At 33.4% G+C, this 15,756-nt stretch overlaps 3 protein-coding genes across 3 annotated transcripts; all 3 read right to left on the bottom strand.

Moving 5' to 3' along the window:
• Nucleotides 1-994: 994 nt before the first annotated feature.
• On the bottom strand, nucleotides 995-5,479 carry LOC108468569 (cation/H(+) antiporter 28-like). The gene is made up of 4 exons (XM_017769452.2): nucleotides 5,186-5,479; nucleotides 4,077-5,075; nucleotides 2,620-3,210; nucleotides 995-1,762 (listed from the first exon to the last, which is right to left on the bottom strand). The coding sequence occupies exons 1-4, from the start codon at nucleotides 5,384-5,386 to the stop codon at nucleotides 1,154-1,156; spliced, it is 2,400 nt and encodes a 799-aa protein (XP_017624941.1). The 5' UTR covers nucleotides 5,387-5,479; the 3' UTR covers nucleotides 995-1,153.
• Nucleotides 5,480-7,835: 2,356 nt separating this feature from the next.
• LOC108467551 (ras-related protein RABH1b-like) lies at nucleotides 7,836-10,935 on the bottom strand. The gene is made up of 6 exons (XM_017768207.2): nucleotides 10,518-10,935; nucleotides 10,269-10,339; nucleotides 9,491-9,579; nucleotides 9,245-9,356; nucleotides 8,961-9,051; nucleotides 7,836-8,302 (listed from the first exon to the last, which is right to left on the bottom strand). The coding sequence occupies exons 1-6, from the start codon at nucleotides 10,632-10,634 to the stop codon at nucleotides 8,156-8,158; spliced, it is 627 nt and encodes a 208-aa protein (XP_017623696.1). The 5' UTR covers nucleotides 10,635-10,935; the 3' UTR covers nucleotides 7,836-8,155.
• Nucleotides 10,936-12,751: 1,816 nt separating this feature from the next.
• On the bottom strand, nucleotides 12,752-15,740 carry LOC108469087 (probable serine/threonine-protein kinase PBL19). Its single transcript, XM_017769977.2, has 4 exons — nucleotides 15,007-15,740; nucleotides 13,774-14,034; nucleotides 13,540-13,662; nucleotides 12,752-13,449 (listed from the first exon to the last, which is right to left on the bottom strand). Exons 1-4 carry the CDS (start codon nucleotides 15,358-15,360, stop codon nucleotides 12,907-12,909), a joined length of 1,281 nt encoding a protein of 426 aa, XP_017625466.1. The 5' UTR covers nucleotides 15,361-15,740; the 3' UTR covers nucleotides 12,752-12,906.
• Nucleotides 15,741-15,756: the final 16 nt, after the last annotated feature.

The following is a 15,756-nucleotide window of genomic DNA, read 5'->3' as shown; positions in this document are numbered from 1 at the left end:
TCTTGCTTGTTGCATCATGAATTATGTCTATATTGATTTTAATTGGTCTAAATTCGAAAATATTCTAATTTTTAGTATGTTGTGCTTTGTGTTAGATTAGATTCAAAATTTTTTAGAAGGAGAACCACAAACCCCGAACGTAGATTATAAAACTAACATATAAAATACAAAAATAGATTCTAATTCCAATTAATCAAACATATATTATTTATAACTTGTAGTGCATTTATAATTATATTTGTAAACTCGTTAAAAAAACAATGATAATATCATTGTCTTTATGCCTATTAGAGTTGTCCATGGGCCGAGTCAGGCCAGATTCGGGTTAGACCGTAATAAAATTTTAGGTTCAATTGATAGGTTTGGGCTCGACCCGACCCAAAAAATGGGCTTAAATTTTTGTTCAAGCCCAGCTCGGATAAAAATGTGAAACTTGAGCCCGACTTGGTCTACTCAGATTAATTTTTTAAAAAATAGATAATTTTTTTAAAAATATAATACACCAAATATACTAAAATTATGAAAATAAATGTTTTCCAACAAATTGAAATAAATTTAAAAAAAGTCTTTATACTTAAATAACATTAAGATAAATGCAACTTAACAAGTAAATACTTCTAAAATAGTAGTAAAATTAATAATAAAACAATAACAAAATAGTAGCAACATATTAGTGAAATAATAGTAAAACAATTGGTTAGAAAATGAGAAAACAACAGCAAAACAGTAGAATTTTTTTTTGTAAATTCGGGTCAGGTTGGGCCCAAATAAAAAAAACTTACTCGAGGCTCAGTCTATTTTCTAAGTGGATATTATTTTTTGTCCAAACCCTTTTTTCAGGCTTATATTTTTATCAAATTCCTCCTATTTTTCGAACGAGCCTTCGAGCCAACCCCTATTATACACATCAATTGATTATTTTAAAATTTTATATTCAGTTAACTGGAATGTGAAATCCCATAATCTAAATTAAAATTTAATTGTTGATAAAAAATTTGTATGTATTTATCATCCTATAAATCAATAATTTACATTTTTTACAACAAAAAAAAAAAGGTTTGTTTTTTCATCATCCTAAAAGTTTAAACACCTATGAATTCTAGGCTCACTCTCTCCATCTCTCTTTTTTGTTTACTTGTTTTATCGATATTTTTTACATAATGGAGAAATCATCACTTAACCCATCTAGTTGTCCTTTCAATCTATGCTGTTGGATAATCAAAACGGATGATTCGCATTCAAAACCCGACCCGGATAACACGTCCCCGACCGAACCCAACTCCGGGCACTGCTGCCAGTCATTGAGTCCCAGTGTCAATATCGTGTTCACTCGCCCACCTCGTCCCACTATGATCAGTGTATATTGCCCTTTCAATGACTTGAGATTAGTGTAAGTTTCCGATGAATTGGCTAAGTGTTTCTCCATGTAAGCCACTTTACCGCCGGCTACGTATTTCTCGTAGAAATCGGCGAAGCTCTCGTCGTCGAGCTTCATTTCTTCTTCTTCCTCCGCTGTGCTTGCTCGGTTGCTTACCCTCCTCGGCGCGTTCTCCGAGTTCTTGTCGACGAGGAATCGTATGACTGTTAGCTTTACTCCTGGATGCCATGCAACCCGACCCGCATACGACAGGGCTTCTCGGTCGTCTTTGCCACCGATGAAAATGATCGCCACTTTGCATTCGGATGATTTCGAGATTCTATCTGCAAACCCGGATCCTCTCTCCACCAAGATCCCGATTGAACATGGGGCATGTCTAAGCAACTGTTGCAAAACCAGAAATTAATAGTTAATTCAATTCCTCGGTTTTAGTGTTAGATATAGCTACATGTTAGACATGTTTTTTTATTTTATTTCTTTTAGAGGATTATATGAATCATGAGGGATTTTTTATATTTTTAGGAAGAGTTTTCAAAGGGTTAGTCCACTCAAAGTAGTCGAATCTCTTAACATATTTGTTATTATCTTATGTCGGGGGGTTTGTCACTCATAGAGTAGAAAACACTTCACTGAATCGAGTTGTGTGCCATGCACGGCAATCAATCAATCACCTACAAAAGAAACGGTCACTATTTGTGATAGGTAGAGTTTGAACTTAAGTCTTAAACAGTGTCTAATCACAATTTATTTTGATAAGGCATTCTCATTTCTTGAACTATGTGTTACTCTCAATAAAATTAAAACATAAAACTTTAACTTAAGATAATATAAAATGTGTTAGAGAGATATATTAGTTTCGTATAAATAATACTTTAAAAATTTCTACTAAAGGAATCAAAAATCCCTTAAGAAACTTAAAATAATCTAACTCAAAATCATCCAAACATGAGTGTCAATGATAAATGTCGAAATAATCTAACTAGAAAAACTCATCTCGGAAACTAAAATTACCTTAAACCTAAAACTAACTTAAACAATTTAAAACAACCTAAATTTGAGCAATAAACCCAAATAATAAAATTCGGAAAAATTCAATCCAAAAACTCAATTGCCATACTCAAATAACTCATACCCAAAAATAATTCAAACTTAAAATTATTAGAATTAATTCCATCTAAAACTAACCCGACCCAACTTTATTCATGCCATGCAAGTAAAAAGAAAAGCGTTTAATTAGTTACCTTACGATTGACATATCTAAAACCAAGGCTGCCTGGATCATGAGTACCGTCAGGATTCAATCTCTTATGAAACGGCAACAAAATAAGCGAAACCATAAAGTCTTCGGCCAAAACAATGAGTTCCCTCGACATGCCATTAAACGTCGCAAGCGCATGCGACCGTCCCAGCGTAATACCAGTCCCATCCTCATCGACGTAAGCTTGAAATGCTTGGGTGATTTGTTCCCTCATCTCGATCATTGATTTGTCGGTCAGGACCATGTTATTAGTCCCTTCTTCTTTTTCCAGCGTGGACGCCAGTTTATCTGACAGCTCCACCATGTCGGTGACGTAAACGTTGAGGCCCGGGTTGGGTCTGCCCCTGGAGATGGCCAATAAGTTAATGGCAGAAGGTAAGTTGTGAGATCCGTGGACGCAGAGCAGGATCTTGAGTTCGGTTTTCGGGTCGAGACACTGGAGGTTCATCCGATGAACGGGGACGAGTGCCCTTGCACGTCGGATTATATGCTTTACGATGAAAGGTGTATGGACGATAGAAAGGAAGATCACAATCACTATTGATATACAGGTTGGCATCTCAATCCTCTTGCTCTACAGATAATTTAAATATTAATATATATGATTAAAGAGTTATGTTCAAAAATGAAATAAATGGTATGATGGACTAGATCGAATCGAATAATTGAATCAAATATCAATTAGTGTATCAATTCGAGTAAGAGAATTGAATCGATTTTTAAGTGAATAATATAAAATTACGATAAAAAAGTACTTGTTTATAATTATTTTAATGATTTTGTGTACTTTTATTAATTTTTATGGTTTTTAATTTCTTGTTTATTGATGATCAAATTAATTAAATAAAGAATCAACAGCATAATTGGTCGACCGATAATTCAATTTTGAAAATATTCCAGCTAACTGCATATACTTGTTTTTCTTATAAGTGTTTTAAATAAAGTGCTAAGGTTTTAGTTCGAATATATAACTCAAGATCTAAAGGTTGAAATTTTATAAAAATTATTCTATAAAAATTTTAAACTGTAAATTCTAAACTCAAACCATAAATTAAAAAAAAAAAGTTATAAGCTCTAAACTTGAAACCCAAAGCCTAAAAAATGTAATAATTATAATAGTTATTTAATTATGTATAATTAAAGTTATAAATATATATTTATAAGACCTCAACTAATTATGTGGTGTGCTACTATTTATTGATGATGTATAAAACTCATGTATTGCTTATACATTAAATATTATTTATTGTATATAAAATATTTTAATATTTTAATTAAATTTAGTGTTACGAATGAATCTAATATCAACGTCATTAATCGTTGAGAAAAGTCCTTTGAGGGATGCGAGTTAAGTTTGGGCATAGTTAAAGCCCAATGTGACAAGCAGACATTGAGGGTCGGACAAAAAAATTGAAAGGAAAAAGAAATGATGTAACTAACCCTGAATGCATGAACAGCCAGGTATACGTGAAAATGACCCTTAGCCGTCAAAAGCATTCCAATGGCTGCCAATTCCGGCCAACGAAAACCCAACAGTACTCCACCGCAGATAGTTCCGAAGACTTTTCCGACAACTACAATAAATATAAGAACAAAAAACCTTCCCCATGTCCCTATCTGGCCACCTTGGAAGTCAGAGAAATCAATCTTAAGCCCCACCCAAAAGAAGAGAAGAGGGTAAAAAAGCAAGCTCAACAAGTAATTGATCTTGCTGATCGCCCATTTCGATATCCGCCCTTCGGTCGGCAAAAAAAGTCCGGCCAGAAATGCACTAAAGAAAGGGTTGTAACCGAACCAAGTTGCACAACTGCATATGACTGCCATGAATGCCATAGAGAGCACTAGGTGCGAGCCCTTAAGCGCTTTCCCTTCGGGGTTTTCGTTGTTAATCCAATTGAAGAAAAACGGCGACACTTTTGCCGCGATGATGCTCTGGATCAAGATGCCCAAAATCATCTTAACAACATGTTTAATCTCTCCTTTCGTGCTGGATATCTTTTCCAACGGAAAGAGCACAAAAAGTATGGAGTAGAAGAACATGGTTATCATATCGGAGTGAACCCCGGCTACAACGGCTAGCTTCCCGATGTCGGATTTGCCAATCTTGAGGTTGGTTATGAGTCGGGTCAATACGTGGGAACCGCTACCGGAGAGGGTAATGGAGAGGGAGATGGTTAATGTGATCATGTTAGTATCTTTGGTCCCATAATGTAACCACGGGGTTAAAAGGCATGTTAATATGCATGTTGATAGCATGCCAGCATAGGCCACTATTGCAGGGCGTGATGGTGCCTTGAAGATCACGTAAGGGTCCATTTCTAGACCCAAAACAAAGGTGTATAATATCATCCCAAAGTCCACAATGTTGTCCAAATTCATAACCGATATATCTCCGAACGTCTCATGTACCACAGGTATCGTTGCAAGAACCATCCCTATCTGCAATTTTATCATTGTATCAACTTATTATTTCAACAAGAAAAAACTTAAAAAGGATTAAACTGAAATCTTTTTTATCTTAGAGAGGGTAAAAAGTGAAAGAAACATACTAAGAAATCGGAAGTTATCTGAGGTTGAGAAAATGGCTTTAAGAAATGGTGCAAAATCCTGCTAAGAAGAAAAGCGGAAATGATAGCAACAAACTTCCCGAATCCGCTCATCATGCTGGTGGCTACGAATTTTAAACATTGCTTGTGCGAGGGGGATGGTCCGTGTGACTGCGGTGGTCTTCGTGAGGATTTCGACGACATTTTTGTGTGTGTATCTTTTTTCTTTCTCGAAATCCGAATCGAATGAAGAATGAATATCGTCTGGGGTTGTTTTCTTCAAATTGTTGGTTTATTTTCTGTAAAAAAAATGGAAATGCAAAATTAGAAATATTTAATTTATTGTGATTAAGTTTAACCAAGATTGAGTGAATGGATGTAAATTGTTGCCCTCTATAGAGGAGTAAATGGAGGAGTAAATTGAGGAAATTCAGACATGTGAATGATGTGTCTTTTCTCCAGTCGCAGCACGAGTTTTGCATTGTTCTCTGCTATCGGTTGAAAACACCAATCAACACTGCTTGTGTCTTCTTGTGTATAGCCTTAATTAGATTAATCCTACTTGCATCAATCAACGATGAACAGTAATGCCTGTATTGTATATCCACCATTCCTTGTAGTTTGCAACAAAAATTTGATATTCTTAGACCTTGTCTGTTGAAAACAGCATAAGCCACACCGTATCCCACAATTCTTGTAGTTTTATTTATTGGCTTCTACCTTGTTCTTCCTGAAAAGCTTGTTTCCATTGTCCCGTCAAAGTTTGGACTCTTATGTACCCAGATATTCCATAAGATGCAAATCATCGCTTATTGAACATCTTCAAGGATTAGAGGATCAATAGTTCTTTCTAATGATCATATTGAGATGTTCATACGATTCTTTTTTGTTGTCCATACAAATTGCATGTTATGTCAAAATTCCCAAATCTTCCTTACAAGGTAAAGTTTGCAGACGAGTTTTCCATGAAAATAATATGAGTGATTTCCAGTCTGTCGTTGTCCATTCCTGTAATGTGTTGTGCCGTCCTCTTGTCATTTCATCCCATTCCCTTCCCCTAGTTATTACCAGTTTTGTTAACACAACACTCCCGCTTGTACCATTTCTTACCCCACCAGTACTTTCTTGTAATCACAGGTCATTTCCACTCCTTAATTGCCAATCCATCCCTTGTTTACATAAACCTAGTTATTACCATGTAGAATGCTTCTCCACACCCAGGAGTCAATGCTTTTCCTTGTAACTTTATCAAAAACACATTGTTGCACGGTACTTTTGAACTAGCTAGATGTCTCGTTATAAAAATAAAATAAATTATTTTATAAAAATAAAATAAACTAATTATTTTAGATAAATATTCAAATTCATTGATGAAACAAAACTTTTATTATTTTCACTAAAAATATGAAATAATTTTCAAAACTTTTATTATTTTCACTTAAATCCTTAGTTTATAATTTATTCACAACATACTAACCACAAATTTATGTATGTTAATAAATTAGTCACATGATGCATTTCACGCAACTAAGCATACATAACGACAATGGTCAGTATTACACTCATTAAATGTTTCTAATAATAAATATAGAATATCAAAATAGACATGAATTTTAGTTAAATGTATAGATATATAAATTTTGGTTTGGTAAAATTTTACATAAGAATTTTTGCTTGGGGTTTATGCATATTTACTTTTGATTTAATTACACGTATTTAAAAAAAAACATCAATTTACTTTTATATTAGATAAATATAATCACTTATATATAAAATATTAAACGTAAGATGATGTTATATTAATAACGGTGTTATTAATTTGTCAAAATTAAATAAAATAAAAATGTCATATATAAAATTAGTTCGAGCGCGACTTTAGATGTATCCTTCCTTTATTATTTTTGATAATGTGATATTACCTAATTCCCCGACATATAAATCAATAAATCAAGAGAGTAAACTCAAACTATCAAACCATAATTGATTTGGGCATGGAATACATCTTAAATTGCAAAAATATTTGTGATCTGGTTTTTGGGATCTAGATAGAGTTTTATATTTTAAAATAACTGTTGATTATTAATGCGGATAGATACCTTATTTAAAATTGGATTGCTTATCTAGATAATGGTTACGAATTGGTTATAAAATGTTATAATTTTGATTTTATATATAAAATTTAGTGGATTTGAATTCAAATATTCCTAGATTCGAGTATAAAAAATATTGAATTTGTGTAAATATCCAACAGATAATAGAGTATTTAATTTCAAATTTCAGATTTAGATATTATTTGCAAATAATAAATGAATTCAAAATTTTATATAATATACAGACATAAAAAAAAGAGCATATTTCCAACCATTGTCAGCTCCTAGTTGTAGCAAAATTACAAACAGTTTCTTCCATCAAATTACAAACTCTATCAACAAATTTTCAATTTGTGAAAACTTGGTAAACTTTGTTCTCCTTCAGATAATTCTTTGTTGTTCATTGTTAAAGATGGTTTCTCCATTGTTCATTGTTTTAAAAATATTAAAATAATATATACCTAAAATAAAATGATCAAATTCAATAGTTTCTCCCCCTTTTGTTAGCATTCAAATTATTATACATTAATTAAAATTTCAAAAGGGAGAAAAAAGAAACGAAGTAAAAAAGCCACAAAACTGAAATATACGAGTAACATCAAATTTGGCACAATTGTAAGAGATAACAAGAACCGTACACATATAGGACAGGTTAGGACAAGCCTAACTACCATTGGTAAAATTTAAGAATCTTCTCTCTCAAGCAACTTTTATGCTTCAAAACATTCCATCAAATCCAAATATGCCCAATGCTACCAAAAAGGGGGTGGGAGAGAACAGATTTCTTTTTTTTCTTTTTACAGAAAACACTAAATGTTGAGAAAACCATACATACCTCGGATCAAATGATGTGTGTGAGTGAGTGTAATGTATGTATGTATCCTCAGCAGGCACATCCTCCTGCTTCTTGCTGCGACTGAGATGAATTTGCGTTTGTAGACTTAAGATTGACGTCGACCATGTCTTCTTGTTTTGTTGAAGAAAGTGTTTCCATTCCAGGTAAAGCGGCTGCGATCTTCCGAAAAAGAGCCTGTATAGAGATGAAACAGAGAGTGAGAGATACGGAGAGGACTTTCATGTAGATGAGTTTGCATTTCGCTCCAACTCTTCATTTTTCTTGAAGTACCCACATCCGAGAATTACTTGGATATGAATACGAAGATAAGATCTTCAAATACATGACAAAACTTTGAAAAATTGTTCTACTTTCACACCCAAGTCCAAGTAACTTAGTCAATCAATGCTTGCAATACTTGTCATGCAATTGAAGAACCAATGTGATTCCATTAAATAAGATGGAGTTGATGCAGAAGTGAGAAATGAAAAGACTGATCAAACTTTAAGTCAGGGGCAGCACCAAGGGGGCAGGCAGGGGCCTTGGCCCCCCTTGGTTTGATAAAATTCTTCTTTTGGTCCTCCAAATTTGTGAACTTGTTAGTTAATTAAATTGTAAAAATATACTCCCCCCCCCCTCCCAATTTATAATTCAATCTTGGCCCCCTAATAAAAAATTTCTGGCTTCTCCCCTATTTCATTGAATTGAAGACTGGTCTCACTTCATACTATCATGGCAAAACAAAAGGGCAGCCAACACCGTAAGACATTGTTCTATGCCTAACCAGTATAATTAGACACGTAGTCAAATATAATATTTACAGGAATATTAATGATAGTTAAGAATGGTTTACCTTGATATTGAAGCCAGCCTTGGCACTAGTTTCAATAAACATTACGTTGAGGTCACGAGCCTTGGCTTCGGCTTCCTCAACTGAGACTTGCCTGTCAAATCAACCATAAAATGCACAATGAGGGAACAAAAGTCAAGCAGTAATATTAAGGAATGAATCAGGGTAAATTTCTAAGGTCAATAAGTTCCCTTCTTTGAATTTACCTTAAAGTAATGACTAATGAAAACTAATGGTCTATCTTGTTTTCAGAAGAAAGTCCAACCATGATAACAACTTAATATTACCTTTTGTCCACAAGATCAGTTTTGTTCCCAACAAGCACAATAATAACATCACTACCGCGCTCGGTTCGTACCTCTTCAATCCATTTTGTAGTATTTTGGAAGGACTGCCTACCTACACCATCAAAATTAAAGTCGGCAATCTCACAAAATGGGGATGTTTGCCCATGCAAACATGCAGAAACATACAACAAATATACAATACAAGAAGATTCCATAGCAGAACAAGAAAGTAAAATGATAACATACTGGCAACATCATAGACGATGACTGCCACAGAGGAATCCCTAATGTAACTTGGAATAAGACTCCTGAATCTTTCCTGTCCAGCAGTATCCCTGTAATAACGTTTTAAGCAGATAAAGATTAAAGATACCAATCTTGACAAAAATTTTGAACAAAGAAAGCTTATCAATGAATAGAAAGAATAAACACCCAAGAGAAAGTGTTTCATCAATATACCCTGTATTAAATCCTAGGTAACAGTGTTACTAATTACATCATATTACAACACTTAAAAAACCTGGCAGTAAACTACCCACCTAAAAGATGAAACCAAAAATTGGCAATCAGCGTCTAATGTCTAAACACTAATGCACCCTTGATGAGACAAACCAAAATTTAGAAATGCTGATAATATAGTTCGATGCCGATTACGATATACAACAAAATGCATTCTCTAGTAAAGGATCACACCAACTACATATATAAACGAAGCAAGGATTGGAAGAGAAATATAAACATGCATCGAACTAAAAGAAGCTGAATTGGGTATAAAATAGCACGCAAAGCTTAGACATAACCTCATAAAAATCCATAGGCTAAAATATGCCTATAGTCCCTGCACTTTTTCGATAATTAGGAATTTAGTCCCTAGCAATCGAAATACAAATACAGGAACTAAATTCCCGATCCCAAACCCAATCCATAACACAGTAGATAAAATTCCTAATTTTCGTGAAGTACAGGAGCTACAGGCACATTTTAACAAAATCCATAACACAGTAGATAAAATTCAAAGTCTTACCAGAGCTGCAACCGAACTGTCCGATCTTCGAGGTACATTGTTTTCGATAGAAAGTCAATACCAATGGTAGCCTGTTTAACAAATTCGAGACACATATAACCTTAGAAATTAAAATCCAATCATATACCAAAAAAATTGAAAAAAAAACAAAGAGTCAAAGGAAGAACGAATCAGATCCAAGGTGATTTTGCAATCAGAACGCAAAGAAAACAGAGAGGATAGTCAAAAAAAGAAAATTGAGAGAAATACCTGGTAAGTATTATCGAATTTATCGTACATAAAGCGAGTGATGATGCTGGTTTTCCCGACAGATTGATCTCCCAAGAAAACAAGTTTGTATTTGGCCAAAGCAGAAACTGGAGCCATGGTGGTTCGGATCTAGGTCAAAGAGACACTATGAATCGGGTCGAGATCGGATCCAACCTCGAGATCTCACCGGAAACGGTTAGAGAAAGGTGTCGCCGGAGAGAATGAGATTGGGATCGGGATCGAGATCGAGATCCCTAGCGTCTTTTATTTTATTTTATTTTATATTTTTAATAATATTTTTTGGTGGTTAATTTATTGTTTCAGTGTATATTTATACTGAGGCGAAAATGATGTTCGTAGTTTTCAATTTTTTTCTTTTTAAAAACGTTGTGAGCCGATCCAAGCCAGATCGGACGGACCTTTCCAAGTTTCCCCGCTTTACAGAGTTGTTCGTCTTAATATTAATTTCAATAATTAATATTTTTTAAAGTACTATTGAAAATTTTATCAATTAAATTTTAAAAAATTAATTAAAATTTACGTCAACAAAACTAAAAAAATATTAAATTTTTCATTAAGGGTAATTTTACAAAAAAAAATAAATTTAAGGGCTAAAAAGAAGGCAAAAAATTAAATTGAAGCCTAAAATAGAGGTGTGCATGGCCCGAGCTGGGCTCAGACAAAATTTTAGGCCCGTTTTCTAGGCCTAGGCCCTTCCCGAGCTAAAATATGAGCCTAAAAATTTATCCAAGTCCGGCCTAAAATAAAATTGTTAAGCTTAACCTGGCCGACCCATATTAAATTTTTTTAGCTTATTTCATTAAATAAAAAATTTTAAAATATAATAAATCAAATACATTTAAAAATATAAAAATAAATATTAAAACAAGAAACAAATAAAAAATGAGACTAAAATAATTCTTAAAACAATAAAAAAATATAATAAAAAGTGGTTAAATTAAAATTGAAAATAAAATTTAAATATGATTAAAAATAAAATATATATTTAGTATATAATTCGGGCTGGGCCTGGGCCAAAAAAGTTTTACCTGAGGCCCTACCCGTTTTTTAAACGGGTCTCTTTTTTTGCTCAAACCAATATTTCGGGCCTATATTTTTACCCGAACCCTCCCATTTTTCGGGAGGACCTTCGGGCCGGGCCGAGTAGCCCGACCTATGCACACCTCTAGCCTAAAATGATTTTTTTTTTTAAGTCGGAAGGTTGAATAAATTATTATGTTTAAAAATAAAACATATTTGTAGCCTGTCGTTTAACTCTTCAGAGAGTACTAGTAGTATTAATAGGTCAGATCGAGATTATGCATGATATTAACATAATTTATACTTATATAAACTTCTCCCTACTCGAAATATGGGTTTAAAAGTTTATCTAACTCTACTCATATTTGTAAATAATTAATCTAAAACTATTTTAAACTCATTTATATTATTTAAAAAATTAAAAATATATTTATATTATTTTAATTTAATATTTAACAATTTTTTTTATTTATTAAAATTTTTATATGTAGTTATCTTATCATTTTTTCAATGTTTACATCATAATAGTATATAGATTTAATTTTTATGTATTATAGATTACATATAAAATATCACAAACTTTTAAAAAAGCCTCGAACTAGGATCGAGCCTTAAATGTTGAATCTTGAGTCCAATCTAGATTTTAAACCGACTTAAATTTTTTGCTTAAACCTTTCCAAATTTTAGATAAACATTCAAACTCGAAAAAATAACTTAACATATAAAAGGTCTAAAAGTTGTATATTTTTCAAAAAAATTCATCCACCCTATTTCATATCTACTTTTAAAAAAATCAAATTTCATTTTTTATAATTTTAAATATTTAACATATATATTGTAATATATTTTTATATATTTTTAATAAATATATTTTATTACAGGAGGGTAGCTAAGGGGTTGGTAAGGGCCTCGACCTTTTTAAAATGAAAAATTTTTATTTAAACCCTTTAAAATTTTAAATTAGTGAAGATAAAATTACATTTTGACCATTTAAAATGATAAAATTTGATTTAATCTTTTAAAATTATAAATATATAGACTATTAAAATAGTGAAATTATATTTTTAATATCGTAAAAGTTACAATTTAATTTTAACCTCCTAAATTTTATTTTTTTTGTTTTGCCTCTATTTTCTTATACATGCATTAATTAGGAAGAGTTGTCAATCGCTTCCACTCGTAAGAAGAGAATATTTAACCTCAAATACGAAAATAATTATGAACTCTAAATTAATTAGCATTTATGAACTGTAAAACGGACACGAAAATTATATAATATATATATTTATACAGGTAGAGTTAACACTTGGAGTGATGGACTAATCTACCATTAGAAAATGAGGGAAGTTCAAGGCACTTTGGCCCTCTGCAACATCATCAATCTCCTCCCACTTGCACCTTCTACATGTTCACCAAGTTTTGCAAGGTGTGCCATCCGCCTTTTCCACGATTCGGAAACATTCGATTGGTTCGATTTGTTTTCCGGTTCGGTATCAGATACCTCAGGGCTCTCTAGATCCTCATCATAGACTTCAATTGGAGCTTGGATTATCTGCTTCAGTCTATCTACCACACAGCTCATCTTCGGCCTGTCTTTGTGACTTCTCGATAAACAACTGTTTGCTAACTTGGCAATGTCTCTAGCTGCACCGATTGAAAACCGGTTTTCGAGTCGAGGATCCATTATTGACCCGAACTTCTTACCGTCCACAGGGAAGAGTTTCACCCAATTCAAGAGTTTCTGCTCCGGTTTCGCACGACCTCTTTCTAACGACCGCCTACCAGTAAGAATCTCATATAATACCACACCGAAGCTCCATACATCACTCTTATCAGTAAGATGTCCGGTCTCGATGTAATCAGGAGCTGCATAACCATAAGTCCCGACTACCTGAAGAGAAAAGAACAAACAAACAAAGCTTATTACCATCATCAGCACTGCAAATTAGCCTCAAAAAGAGAAAGAATAGCGAATACTAACGGCCGTTGAAACGTGTGTATGCCCGGCCATTGGCCCCTCCCTTGCGAGCCCAAAGTCCGAAAGCTTTGGATTGAAGTTCTCATCGAGTAAGACATTTGAAGCTTTGAAATCTCGATATATCACCTAGCATCATTGTGAGAACAAAAGAACCGTAAATTCAAATCCCGAAGGTAACATTGCAGACAATCAGAAACCGATGACCAGCAAAACAAAGGTCATGTTTTAGACAGGAACCTGAACTTCTAAACCCTCATGCAGATAAGCTAATCCTTCGGCTGCTCCGAGCATTATCCGTAATCTTGTTTCCCAAGAAAGCGTCGGGAATGCCTGACCAAAAAGATGATCTTCTAAGCTCTTGTTTTGCATAAACTCGTATACCAGAAGACGCTGAATCTCTCTTTCTCCGTTGACAGCACAGTATCCTACGAGCTTGACGAGATTCGGATGCTCGACGACACCGAGAAATTGAACTTCAGCCACCCATTGTTTATGTCCCTATACAGATTGAAAATCCATTTCTCTTTGATGATCAAACACAAAACACAAGAAATGTTGAAAGAAAACAGTTTTTTTCTCTTCCATTTTCCTCGTCACCAAACAGGACCTTAACAGTTTTTGAATGATTGGCAAATTGAATCCCATAATTGATGGTTGAATCATAAGTTCTATAATAAAATGAAAGTCAAACCATTTAATGGCTTCCCAAAGTAAGATACATATAATGATAAAACTGTCAAGCACTCTTTACTTAAATTTTTGCAACTCTCTCACAAGTAAACATCAACTTATATTGACACCCATAGGCGGTGCTAGGGTGGCAAGATCCCGGACCCTAAAATAGAAATTTTCACTTTTGAACCTTTAAATTTTATAATATTTTAATTTAATAAATAATAAAATTACAATCCCAAAATGATCAATTTTAATTATAAATATATAAACTATTAAAATAATAAAATTATATTTTAGCTATCATAAAATATATAACTTAATAATGATTCTCCCAAAAAAAATTTAGGTTTAGCCCCCGATGACACGTGTGCTTCCGTAGATAAAACATGGATACTTAATTGAGAGTACCAAATTGAACACTGAAATTTTGTCTAAACTCGTCTATATAAATAGCTAAGCCGAAACGATTGTACACTCGAGTTTTATATAATTATTTTTACATTTTTAATGTTTATATATATAAATTTAAATTTTATGAATTATAAATTATATAATATATTAAAATAATATAATATAAAATATTATAAATTTTAAAAAAAATGAAATGCTCTAGTTTTAAATATTGAAGTTGTGCTCATATTTTAAACGTGGTTACCTTCGAACTAATCCGGACATTAACAGGTCTACTCATCAATAACAGCACATATGGCCTAACTTCACAAACAGGAGGAAATTAAAATTCATTTTTGTTTTTTCTACCTACCCAAACAGAGAAAAGAAAAAAAGAAACCATACCTGCAACTGCAAGCCATTCTTGCTAAGCTTTTTAATAGCAACCACGGCAGGTTCACCTTTTCCATCAGCAGGCTTGATCGCACCTTTATAGACACACCCAAAGCCGCCTTCGCCAATCTTAAGCAACGAATTAAAACCATGAGTGGCTTGTTTAAGCTCTGAGAAAGAGAATACCCGCAAACAGTGACCTTTCGTTTCGTACAACTCCGGTATACTCCGCGGCGAAGCTGTCGAGCATGATGAAAACTTGGTGACCGTATCAACCCCTGAATGTTCCTCCGGGGCTGATATTTTCCCCTTGCTTCGAGACTTGCGCTTGAAATAGTAAAAACACTTCATTCCACGGAATTTCATAAGCTAAAAACAAAGAGAAAACCCAGATTTTAAACCCGATTACGGGGCTGTATCTCCCTAGAAATGGGAAAATTAAGCAAAACCCAATCGAAGGAATGAATCGTCAATGGTGAAAAAACAGAAAGGGAGAATCAAAATTGGGTTTAGAAATGAAGTGAATATGGTGAATGGAAGTTGAAGAGACCCACGATGGTAAACTAAACAAAGAGGCGAAATTATAAGCAAAGCTTTAAATTAATGGCGGTTTTATGCTTTTACTTTTTACCTCATTGGAACTGGATTATGCTTTTGAGCAATCCACTGTTTTTAGCAGACAGTTTTCATATTATGAAAATGAAGATTTTCAGTTCGATTTCTTCTTTCTATTGGTAGTTTGAAAATCTGATAGTTTTGACC

This window comes from Gossypium arboreum, chromosome 8 (genome assembly GCF_025698485.1).
Source record: "Gossypium arboreum isolate Shixiya-1 chromosome 8, ASM2569848v2, whole genome shotgun sequence".
Lineage (NCBI taxonomy): Eukaryota > Viridiplantae > Streptophyta > Magnoliopsida > Malvales > Malvaceae > Gossypium > Gossypium arboreum.
Note: the sequence above shows the minus strand (reverse complement) of the source record. Positions and strands in the feature narration are given on the sequence as shown.

What these genes read in the sequence shown, in the direction of transcription:
- LOC108469087 (XM_017769977.2), bottom strand. Translation starts at nt 15,360, where the DNA reads ATGAAATTCCGTGGAATGAAGTGTTTTTACTATTTCAAGCGCAAGTCT. An exon ending in AGAATGGCTTGCAGTTGCAG is followed by an intron (nt 14,035 to 15,006) that starts GTATGGTTTCTT and finishes CAATCTGTATAG; the next exon opens with GGACATAAACAATGGGTGGC. An exon ending in ATGAGGGTTTAGAAGTTCAG is followed by an intron (nt 13,663 to 13,773) that starts GTTCCTGTCTAA and finishes CAATGATGCTAG; the next exon opens with GTGATATATCGAGATTTCAA.
- LOC108468569 (XM_017769452.2), bottom strand. Translation starts at nt 5,386, where the DNA reads ATGTCGTCGAAATCCTCACGAAGACCACCGCAGTCACACGGACCATCC. An exon ending in TGGCTGTTCATGCATTCAGG is followed by an intron (nt 3,211 to 4,076) that starts GTTAGTTACATC and finishes AATTATCTGTAG; the next exon opens with AGCAAGAGGATTGAGATGCC. An exon ending in TTAGATATGTCAATCGTAAG is followed by an intron (nt 1,763 to 2,619) that starts GTAACTAATTAA and finishes GTTTTGCAACAG; the next exon opens with TTGCTTAGACATGCCCCATG.
- LOC108467551 (XM_017768207.2), bottom strand. Translation starts at nt 10,634, where the DNA reads ATGGCTCCAGTTTCTGCTTTGGCCAAATACAAACTTGTTTTCTTGGGA. An exon ending in AATTCGATAATACTTACCAG is followed by an intron (nt 10,340 to 10,517) that starts GTATTTCTCTCA and finishes TTTGTTAAACAG; the next exon opens with GCTACCATTGGTATTGACTT. An exon ending in AGGCTGGCTTCAATATCAAG is followed by an intron (nt 8,303 to 8,960) that starts GTAAACCATTCT and finishes ATCTCTATACAG; the next exon opens with GCTCTTTTTCGGAAGATCGC.